We start from the raw sequence: 12,189 nt of genomic DNA, 5'->3' as shown, positions 1-12,189 counted from the left end.
ACTGCCTTGGGGAGTGGGCCTAAACCATCAGTCGGACATCTTCCAAGGACTCTCAGACTGCGAGAGGGTGCAGGCCGGGCTGAGGGACCGCCCCCCCCGCCAAGTGTATGAATCTCGTGCACCAGTCATCTAATATACATATATTAATGTATATATATGTATACATATATGTATACACACACACACACACACACACATACATACATACTAGGGGCCCAGTGCACAAAGATTCGTGCATGGGGCTGGGGTAGGTAGGGTCCCTCAGCCCGACCTGCACCCGCTCCAATCTGGGAGCCCTCAGGGGAGCCCACTCCAATCCGGGAGTTTCTGTCTGTCTTTGAAACCATATGAACAAATTGTCTGAGACCCCCAACCCAGTTTGGTTTGTTGCTCACAGAATAATAGAGGCATTTTTTTTTCTTTGCTTCATTGGTGGAGATTTCCTGGAAGTTTTAGAATATCTTCCCTTTAATTTTTCCTAGACACTCTGATTTTACTTATGTTTCTCATCTTTGCTTACCCTCCATCCCCCACTGCAACCGTAACTTGCTCTAGGCTCACTTTGCTCTAGTGTAGGAGATCCATCTGCCACCAGAACTATGATTCCCAGCATTCCTGGTGCTCCCTGTGCTCTGGGCTTCCACTTCCATCCTGGGGCTGCCATCAGAACTACTATTCCCAGAATTCCTGGTGCTCCCCATGCTGGGAGCGACTGAGGGAGCCATGGCCCCCCAAGCCTCCAGCTCTCCTGCTCTGCTCTCTGCCCGGGCGCCTGTGTATGCAAATTAACCCACCATCTTTGTTGGGTTAATTTGCATATTCACCTGATTGGCTGGTGAATATAGCAAAGGGATGGTCAATTTACATGTTTCTCTTTTATTATATAGGATATTTTTAAAAGAGGCATCTAATTTATATCTTAAACAAATAAAAGTGTCTTTTGAAAAAGCAAAGGCTAAATAACTGGTGATGCAAACTACATGAATATATAACACTGAGTAGAATGACATGAGTCCTTATCATCTGTGGTATAATGTAAAAATCAATGAATAAGAGAAAAGGGGACGAGGGCTCTAATCTGGTCCCAGCAACCACTAGCTCTTACTTAACCTTGGACAAGTAACTTCCCAATAAATTGGTTATTGGTGGAAATGCAGTGTCCACCACTGAAAGTGAGGTATCCCTTTCCCTACTAGGTGCTGAAGGGTCAGATCCTCATGATATCTCAAGAAAAAGAATTTTCTGAGATTTACACCAGTGGATGAGTGATTTTTACTTGTGTGAAATTATATTCTTGTGTCTGTAAAGTCCCATTTCCCTTAAACCAGTTCTGGAAGAAGTGCAGCTAGGGATTCAGTAGAACAAGAAGCAAAGCCAGTGTGCCGAGATTCTGGTCCATGGTGGAGCTGGGTCTGGTGTAGCATTAGGCTAGTTATAGTCCATCAGTCCAGTGTGTCTGTTACCCATGGGCCATGTGGGCAAATGCAGGAGTGTGAGAGCCCCTGCTGGCTAGGAATCAAGCAAAAGAGATAACTCCTTTATTTAAGAAATTTAAATATCTCAAATTTCATGCCTTTGCAGTGGCCACGCCTACTCTGGCCAATGACCTATTTCCAGGTATGAATGACAGGCAAATACCTTCCCTATTTCACTTAGACTTTATTGGGCATGTGTCTAAATTGCAGCTTTCTGGCAAAGCTGCACAAATGGAATGCCTATACTATTTGGCTTTCCCCCTTCTCCTGCCGGGAGCCAGTCCATGCTTGCTGTTTCAAGGGACCTGGCATATATGGCATACTGTTCTTAATATGTTTGCTCACCTTCTTGGCACTATGTGTTTTAACCAAGGTCTCTGAGAAAGGTTGTTTCCCCAGGTAGGGATTTTCCCCTGAAGTTAGGGAGGGAATAAAACCTCTTAACTAAGTGCCAGGCGGGTAATTAATCACATTAACTATGAACAATCATGCTTAAGCTACATAATCTTTACTCCCTGGAATGGAGATAAGAAACGCCCTAACCTTTGGAATAGAGATTGATAGGATTGGAATCAACTGGTATAAATACAGATGTAACAAGACAGAACTTAGAAGACAGAACCTACACAGAACCTAGAGACAGAAGAACTTTGCTGGAGAGAACATGGCAAAAGATCCTGGACAGAAACTGGCCACAGAACCTAGAGACAGAACCTAGCGAGAGAACCTGGCTGAAGAACCTAGATACATAACCTGGCTGCAGAACCTGGATAGAACATGGCAAGAGAACCTGACTAGAACCTGGTGACTGAACCTGGCTGCAGAACCTGGACAGAACCTGGCTGGAGAACCTAGTGAGGCAACATGGCTACAGAACCTGGCTGGAGAACCTAGCAAGAGAACATGGACACAGAACCTGGCTGGAGATCCTGAGCAGAACCTTTCTGGAGATCCAGACCAGAATTTGGCTGGAGATCCTGGCTGGAGATCCTGGCTAGGCTGCTGATCAACTGAACACTGTCTCCGTGTCCTTCCTTCTTCGCCGACTCCGTCTACGCCTTTGGGAACCCCTGGACCTGCTGGGGTTGGACCCCGGCATCTGGTGCCCGAACAGGGACCCCTAGGTAAGCCCCACTCTCAGGATGGATAGGACTCCACTGTAGGAAGAGGGTGGATAGTCTTCGCCGACTCCGTCCACACCTTTGGGAACCCCTGGAACAGGATTCCCCTAGGTAAGCTCCGCCCCCCCATTGAGAACCCCCACATTCAGGACGGATAGGACTCCACCAGGGTACTTCAGACCCCCCTATAGAGGATAAGTAGGGTAAGAAGGTGGATAGTACAGAACTTAGATTAAGAAGATGTGCCATACTGAGTCCAAAGAAAGAAGACTCTGTATTGATCTTTTAACACATATGCTTGCTAGCAGAGGAATTAAGGTTACTCCCAGTCAGACAGAACGTTTTATACAAGAAGTATGTCCATGCTTTTCTGAGGAAGGAAAGGTAAATGTAAAGGCATGGGAGGAGGTAGGCCCAAGGAGCCTTATCCTTAACCCCACTGCAGCCTTTCCACCCTGGGAAAGTGCAGGATTGGCAAGCTCTCCCTGGGGTGATAGATCAGGACTCAGGTAATAGCGGAAAGCACCAATCCTACTCTTAAAATGGATACAAGAGAGCATTTGGGGTTTTTCTTTTTAATGCCTGCTTTTAAAAAATAAAAAAGGGGGAATTGATGCCGGGGTCCAACCCCAGCAGGTCCAGGGGTTCCCAAAGGCGTAGACGGAGTCGGCGAAGAAGGAAGGACATGGAGACAGTGTTCAGTTGATCAGCAGCCTAGCCAGGATCTCCAGCCAAATTCTGGTCTGGATCTCCAGAGAGGTTCTGCTCAGGATCTCCAGCCAGGTTCTGTGTCCATGTTCTCTTGCTAGGTTCTCCAGCCAGGTTCTGTAGCCATGTTGCCTCACTAGGTTCTCCAGCCAGGTTCTGTCCAGGTTCTGCAGCCAGGTTCAGTCACCAGGTTCTAGTCAGGTTCTCTTGCCATGTTCTATCCAGGTTCTGCAGCTAGGTTCTAGGTTCTTCAGCCAGGTTCTCTCGCTAGGTTCTGTCTCTAGGTTCTGTGGCCAGTTTCTGTCCAGGATCTTTTGCCATGTTCTCTCCAGCAAAGTTCTTCTGTCTCTAGGTTCTGTGTAGGTTCTGTCTTCTAAGTTCTGTCTTGTTACATCTGTATTTATACCAGTTGATTCCAATCCTATCAATCTCTATTCCAAAGGTTAGGGCGTTTCTTATCTCCATTCCAGGGAGTAAAGATTATGTAGCTTAAGCATGATTGTTCATAGTTAATGTGATTAATTACCCGCCTGGCACTTAGTTAAGAGGTTTTATTCCCTCCCTAACTTCAGGGGAAAATCCCTACCTGGGGAAACAACCTTTCTCAGAGACCTTGGTTAAAACACATAGTGCCAAGAAGGTGAGCAAACATATTAAGAACAGTATGCCATATATGCCAGGTCCCTTGAAACAGCAAGCATGGACCGGCTCCCGGCATTCTCCTTTTCTATTAATTAATAACTGGGTTCATTACAATGGTATCAAATTCATTCACTCATAAGTATATAGAGAGTAGTACCTACTATTTGCCAGGAACCATGCTGGCTCTGAGTATATAGTGGGAACAATTCAGATTCACAAGGGGTTTAGTGTAGACAATGATAGAAAAGTAAATAAACCATTACTATTAACATTTTAGAAGGATAACTCTGTTGGGGGGTGCTGCTCTGTACATTGTAGGAGTGTAGCAGCACTCCTGATCTCTATCTATGAAATGCCAGTAGCATCTTCTTCCCCAGTTATGACAATGACAAATGTCTGTGGGACATCTCAAAATTTCCCCTTAGTGGTAAAAATAGTCCCTGGTTGAGAATAAATCATAAAACGTACTCTACTAAGAGAGGCTCAAGGCCTAAGGGAGTACCTGGCAGAGGCAGTTAACCTAGTTGAGAGGAATCAGGGAGACTTCCCAGAGAAAAGGTATCAAGGTTGAGACTTAAAGTCTGAGGAGGAATTAGCCAGACAAAGAAGAGGTTGGAGGGGACAAAGGGGAAGAGTATTCTCAAGCAGGAGCAGTATTGCAAAGACCTAGAAGCAAGAGAGACTAGTGTAAGGGAGAGGAAGGTGGGAAGTGCCAGGAGATAGGCTGGCGAGGGAGGCTGATGTCATGGCGAGTTGGCTTTATCCTAAGGACAATAAGAAGCCAATGGAGAGTTTTCAGCTTCCATTTCCCATCCCTATATAAAATTAGGGATCAGACTAGATAATTTTAAAGTTATTTTCCATCTCTAGCATTCATAATGTATCTTTAGGTTCGACTGAACATCTTAACATCTTACCATTGTGCTTCGCATTGCCTTTTCCATCATTTCTTTGTTATCATCATGTAAGTCATCTTTTATTCCAAAAGAGACAAAAACTTCAGCCTCAGCAACTACTTTGTTATAAAAATATCTGTCAAACAATAATACCATAAGATTATTTGGCTATCAAGGTTATAAAAATAAAATTCAGGCCGAACCGGTTTGGCTCAGTGGATAGAGCACTGGCCTGCGGACTAAAGGGTCCCAGGTTCGATTCCGGTCAAGGGCATGTACCTTGGTTGCGGGCACATCCCCAGTAGGGGGTGTGCAGGAGGCAGCTGATCAATGTTTCTCTCTCATTGATGTTTCTAATTCTCTATCCCTCTCCCCTCTTCTCTGTAAAAAAAATCAATAAAATATATATAAAAATGAAAAAATAAAATTCAGATAAACTAACAATTTGAAATTACATTGTATACTTGATACACTTTAAATTGTCTTCCATCTACAATTACATTTCATCCTCATAAAATTACAATAATAAAGCCAAAGTGCAAATTTTATGACTATGTGCTTGATGAAAAAAACTGATCTTGAGGAAATCAAAAGACTCAGGTCCGGAGCCCTTTCCTACAGAACACATAGCTTCCTTGATGATTTTGATGTCAGTGGGGAGCTCCCTCCTATTTCCTTTTATGTATTTAAAAGCAGCATGCCCAATCTTACTGTTATGTGAGATAAATTTTATTTTAATCCTAATTGTATATTAAACCTTTTTAGTTTAGAATTAAAGTAAGAGTAAAGGAAATTTTCCACACAGCAAATAATACTATAACAGGAACTAACTTTCCTTATTGAGAGTTTGAACAAATAGTGTCTCCATTAGAAGAAATTACTTTTTATAATTCCATGTCAGGTGAGCCTTTTATGTGTTTTAGACAAAGTAACAAATACTCTATTTTAGAAGAGAGGCAGTACAGGGAAGCATTTGAGGGCCTGGACTCAGAACCAGACAGATTGTGTGGCTTACTAGCTGTGCAATCTTGGGCAAATTACTGAACATTTCGGTACCTCCATTTTTTGGTTTAAAATGGGGGTAGTAATAGTATCTACCTCATAGTGTTCATAAAGATTAAATGAGCTAATATATACAGAGTGCTTCAAAACTGCCTGATAATATAGTTATGTAAATTGGTTACTGTTATTAATAACTACATGATATTGCCTTTTTAAATGACCTAAACTTTTATTGTAGATTGCTTGTAAAACTAGCCCCAATTTCCACTTGCCCATATGTTCACCATCTTTGCAGCTATTTATGTGCAAAGAGTGTGAAGAGAGTCTATTTCCTCCTGGGCTGATCTTGTAACTTGCTTTGGACAAAAGAATGTGGTGGAAGTGACGGTGTGCCAGTCTCAAGCTTAGGCCTTTAGAGGATTTTTATGCTTTCATATTTTCTCTTCAAGTATTTCTGCTGCTACTAGCCTGTTAGCTGATGAGAGATGCACATAGTCCAATCATCCTTGTAGCTTCAGTTAACTGGCAGCCAATTACCAGACATGTGAGTAAGACCTGCCTAAACCAGCCAGCCTCCAGCTGACCTGCCAAATGGCTGCAGGTACGTGGGTGAGTCCAGCTGAGATGAGCCTAGTCCAGATCAGCAGAACTGCCAGCTAACTCATAAATGGTCATCGTTTTAAGGCATTGAGTCTTGAGGTAGTTATGGAGCACTAGTTGGCTGATTAAGCCATTAATAAATTAAAAGGAAAGAAGGCTTCATATCTCAGTCCCAATATCCTAAATCATGCTGTTTCCTAAATGTACACAGTGATTCTTTAGGATTATTTTTGCTGGTGAATAACAACAAAGCTAAAATCAGAACCAGCTCACATCAGAATGAGCAAATAAACTATAGGTATAATGTCTCCTCAATCAGTCAATCCCAAACTCATGGCAGAGATTGCCAATAAATCACAGATCTCAACAACATAAATGTATTAAATCAACATATTGTACATCTTAAACATTCACAATGTTACATGTCAATTACATCTCAATAAAGTGGAAAAAAAATCACAGATCTCATTTTGGATAACTGTCACCAACCAGAGTTGGCACTTAATTTAGCTGGATAATATGAAAAATAAATAACTTTCTTACCTTGCTTTTATAGTAATTTCAAAATTATTAAAGTTCTTATGACCAATGAAACTATTTTCTGGTTCTATTGAGATAGAAAACTGTGGCAACACTGAAAATAAAAAGGAAAAGGCAATATTACCACTTAAATTAGAGCAGCCTTCTGTCTGGTAAAATTGATGTAACATCAACACAACATCCAGCTGTAGTCATCATCATTATCAGGGACAACAACAACCATTACGACATCACTGGGAAGTCTCCTAATCCACCAATCGGAAGTCAAGCCAGCTATCTATGTATCAGAAGCACTTTGTTTTTACTTAGATTACAGCATTTATTATAGGCAATTGTTTATTTCCTTGACTAGAGTGTGGATTCCTTGAAAATAAAATGTTCTCTATATATCTTTGTATATCTTCCCCTCTCATCCTTCTCATAAGTCTTAAGTATAATAAGTGCTTATTAAATTAAAAATAGAAAATTCCTGCTTATTTAACATTTCCCTTTTTTGTCCAGTAGATAAAATCCACCCAGTCCAAAATTCCAGCATAAAACTCTGACTTTAGTCAAGAAGAGAGAGTTTATGCCCAGACAGCGTGGCTCAATGGTTGAATGTTGACCTATGAACCAGGAGGTCACGGTTCGATTCCAGTCAGGGCACATGCCCAGGTTGCAGGCTTGATCCCCAGTGGGGGGCATGTAGGAGTCAGAGGACCAGTGATTCTCTCTGATCATTGATGTTTCTATCTCCCTCTCCCTTCCTCTCTGAAATCAATAAAAATATATTTTAAAAAAAGAAAAGAGAGTTTAGAATGAACTATAAGAAATAATACTCATGCAAAAGTAGAAACTAGAGCAGAAAGGAGTTGGGTTATCCCTGCTTTTCTTTTCTTTTCTTTTCTTTTCTTTCTTTCTTTCTTTTTTTTTTTTTTTTGATTGCCCAAGAGAAAATAATATCACCGGTTGAAATGCCACTGTTTTCTCTTTATACTTCCTCAGATTGTGTACCAGGGCTTCTGGATTCTAATTCTATTAACCTACACAGCAGTTAATAGAAAATTGGGTGATTGAGTGATCCTGATATTGTGGACATAGACTGGCAGACAACTGTAAGTGAGATAGTTAGCTACAGATACGGTTCATGTGTTTTCTGGATGGTGAAGGCTAGAAGTAAAAGCACAATAAAATTTTCTACTCTAGGCTGTGTTCCTATGTAGATGTGCTCTCTCCAGGATATGAAATTCAAGAAAATATTTCACCCTTTCATCCATATAGCAGGGACACTCCTGTCAACAGTGATATACCAGTGAACAAAATTGACACAAACCCTGTCCTTAATGAGCTCACAGTCAAGCAGGGAAGACAAGCATAAGCACAGATAAACACCTAAGCCACAGTTATGAAAACAGATATGAAGAAATACAGAGACTCCTACTCAAGAAAGAGAATTCAAGGAAAGCTTTTCTGAATAAATGGTTTTTCAATTGATACTTGAAAGGTGAGTAGGAACTGGCTAGGCAATGAGGGAGGGAAAAGTGTTGTAGGCAGATGGAATATCATGCACAAAGTACCCACTGTTGGAGGGAAGCAAGGGTGAGAGTGGTATAAAATGAGGCTGAAGAGGAGGCAGGCCAGCTCAAATTAGAGATTTTGATTTGCATTATAAAAGGAATGAGGGATTATTGGGGACTTTTCAATAGTGATATAACATGATGAGATTTGCATTTCAACATTATTTTGGCTAAAACCAAGGGGGAAGAGTTTGGAAGCAGAGATAGCAACCAAGAGGCTTTGCAGTAATCCAGGAGAGAGCTTGTTGATGAATAGATGAGGGCGACCACAGATAATAAGAGGTGTATGAATTTTAGATATGTACAGAAAGCAGCAAAAACACTTGGAGTAAGGGAGGTTGGTTGTAATTATATGTATTGAGAGTCTATCATCTTTACTTATTTATTTATTTTTATTGATTTCAGAGAGGAAGGGAAAGGGATAAAAGGATAGAAACATCAATGATGAGAAAGAATCATTAATCGGCTGCCTCCTGCACATCCCTAGTTCATAGGTTGACACTCAACCACTGATCCACACTGTCTGGGCAAGCCTATAATCCTTAAAGTTGAGTTTCATTATAACAAATCTGTTTTCACTGTTGTGTTTAATTGTTAAATTTGTGTGTTTATTTTCCATATTAAGAGTTTCATGGGGAATTAAAAATGATTTCAAGAAAGTTAAATTGGATATTAGAGCACACAAATACTCTAATAAACAACCATTAAAAACTGAAAGATTAATCTATTTATACAATAATTATTAGTCCTTTAATGTGATTGATTTCAAAATAAGAACATCTTTAATTTCCAAATAAATATATTAGGGATTTGTGAACCAGAAGAAAAATAGCATTGGACTAGAGGTAAGGAAATCCCATTGCTGTCCTTGTTCTGTCACTAATTGGTTGTAATGACTTCAGTAAATCATCTATTAGTCTTTCTGGGTTCCATTTACCTCATCTCTGAGTAAGTTTCTCCTAAAATCATAACTTGGAAAAATACCTTCACTAGTCAAGCTCCTCAGGAGGCTAGGACTCTTCAGGTTCTATGATGAGGAACAAAAGTCCAGAGAGGTTGGTGTGCTTATTCAAGGTTAACAAGAGCATGCTGAAACTAGGGCCTAGGCATGGGGACAATCACTCTCACCCCCTCCACCAGTACTTCTGACCATATCAGCAGGTTGCCTTTTCTTCAGGGATTGAGTTTACATTAAAGTCATTAATGAAAATAATTATTGCAAAAGCATTAACTCTTTATAGATAAATTTTTAATTGTCAAAAATTACCATATTCTTTAACTTCAAAATATGCAGTTCCAGTTGTTGAAAAGTCCTCTTTATATTTAGCTTGAATTTTCCACATACCATATCTGTGAAAGCAAGATATTTAAAATTACATAAGTTTTCAAATATTTTTAATTTACCCAGCAGAAATCTAATCAATTCTTGTTTTAAGGAGGGAAAAGTAAGTTAATATAGTCTTAGTGATATATTTTATTTGCAATAAATGGAAATAGCTAGTGTTTTGGAGATATTAGACACTGTTTAGTAATTAGTTTTTCATATGTTGTGTTATTTTTTCCAAGTACTTTATCTTAATATTGTCAATAGCTTTGAATTGAAGAGCTTGTGATACTTGAGAATTTACTTGATTTTGGAGCTTTATTATATTTTTAATATAATATTGAAATCTACACTATAGTAGGACATTCATAATAATGTCTCTAGAAACATATAATTCGGGTCAAGCCCATCCAGATGATAAGATTCACACCTCATGTATAAGAAGCTATAGCTGGAGACAAAGTATGGCCTGTTCAAAGAGGAAAATTATCTGAGTTTAATTAAAAACCTTCAGTCAAAAATATTTACTGAGCACTGGATTAAACACTATAGATAAAAAAAATAAACACGATAAAAGGGTCCGTCTTCATAGACCTAATAGTCCATGGGATTTCAAATTTTTACTTTTCCATTTATTAGCAGATTGAATACTTGGGAAAGTTGCTTAACCTCATTTGTGAAATGGGAAAGACTATATCTACTTTGTGTACTGGTTATCAATCAATACATTGAATATTATCATCATCATTAATTCTATGTGCCTGTTATGTTGAAGTGCTGGAGATAAAACAGTGAACAATAAAAACACCATCCCTGTTCTCAAGGAGTTTACAGTCTAGTGGGAATAAAAGGCAAGTAAATAACTAAATAAGTAATTGTAAAATTGAAATAAGTGCCACTAAGGAATAGAGAATAAAAGAAAGAGAGGGACTACATTAGATCATGTGTCCAGGACTAACGTCTTTGAAAAGGGAGCATTTAACCTGTTTTCTACAGAATGGGAAGAAGCCAGCTTTATGAAGAACAAGGTAAAACACTATCTAAGCAGAGGAAACAACATGTGCAAAGGTACAAAAATACTGGCCATGAGAAGCTACCATGGTTGACACATAATCTGTCACAGAGCAAATGGCACAAGATGAAGAAATTATAACAGTTGGAGAAATGATAATAGTTGTAAAATAGGTTCAGTTCTGTGCTACAGAGTATGTAATATTTTCAAGAAAGTATACAATTTAAAAATTATCCAAATTATTTAAATTCCCCAATTTAATCCAAATTTTTAGATAATCTTCAGTATAGTAAATTAACTGTAAACTACCTTCTAGAGAACAAAGAAAAAATTACCATAAAAAGATTTCTACTTTAAAGTAATTTGGCCATTTATAGGTGCACCTATTTTATTTGTCCTACTCTAAACAACTTGAAGGCAGGAACTGTGGATTCTTCATTCCTATTTTATATCTCTCATTCCTCTCGTACTTTGCACATACTAGGAATGTGTTCACTAAATATTTTTTACATTGGATTCTGTTTAAACACATTCTTAAATCTTTTAACATGACGCCAAATGGGAGAAATAGCTCCAAGAACATCCTCCCTCTTGAAATATGATAGTCTATGCAGAAAAGACTACAAATAGTAATATATTTATAACTTTCAGAGCAAGGCACGGGACCACACTAGCCTTTTAGACTGATAGTCTATTTGATTTTCTTAAAGGATGAAAGGTTGATGGTTTTGATCTTAAAAAAGAAGAAAGAAAGAAAGAAAGAAAGAAAGAAAGAAAGAAAGAAAGAAAGAAAGCCAGCCAGCCTGCCTGGGGTCTATTTTTCCTCTTCCAAAGTTTAATTTCTATGTGTAAAGAAAATTGATGAGAAGTATTGGGAAATTCTCCTCTCCCCTCCCCCAGAAATTGAGTCTAGCTTCTCATTACTCTTTAAAAGATTTTGCATATCCTCATTTCTTTCACAGTAGGTTGCTTCATTTGACTGGTGATCTGCCTCACCACCAAAAGTTCCAGATGTGTTTTTTTAAAGAAAACTTTATTAACAAATACTTTAAAATACCTAGGATTAGATGGAATCTTGAAGTCAGGAAAAGAGATAATTCCAGTATAATCACTTTCTTCTACAATGTCAACTCCCGATCCTTGAGGATCCTTTGAATAAAAACAAACAACATCAAAGCACATAAACCGAATTTTAAAAATTAACTGATTATATTATATTTGATCTACAGAAATATTTACTAACAAATATCCATGCCTTCAAATTAAATATGAAGGAGAAAGATTATTTAAATGTGTGGAAGGCAAATATGGCT

At 39.0% G+C, this 12,189-nt stretch overlaps 1 protein-coding gene across 1 annotated transcript in view; it reads right to left on the bottom strand.

Annotated features, from left to right (window-relative positions):
• Positions 1–12,189, bottom strand: part of C5 (complement C5) — a gene marked incomplete at its 5' end in the record, with an annotated part of 86,151 nt that overhangs the window by 65,577 nt on the left and 8,385 nt on the right. Inside the window, 4 exons of the mRNA XM_081103371.1 lie at positions 4,864–4,978; positions 6,988–7,078; positions 9,808–9,890; positions 11,934–12,025. Coding sequence (XP_080959497.1) covers positions 4,864–4,978; positions 6,988–7,078; positions 9,808–9,890; positions 11,934–12,025 — 381 coding nt within the window. The remainder of the gene's footprint in view (positions 1–4,863; positions 4,979–6,987; positions 7,079–9,807; positions 9,891–11,933; positions 12,026–12,189) is intronic.

Source organism: Myotis nattereri (genome assembly GCF_964212035.1).
Source record: "Myotis nattereri genome assembly, chromosome: 12".
Classification (NCBI taxonomy): Eukaryota; Metazoa; Chordata; class Mammalia; order Chiroptera; family Vespertilionidae; genus Myotis; species Myotis nattereri.
Note: the sequence above shows the minus strand (reverse complement) of the source record. Positions and strands in the feature narration are given on the sequence as shown.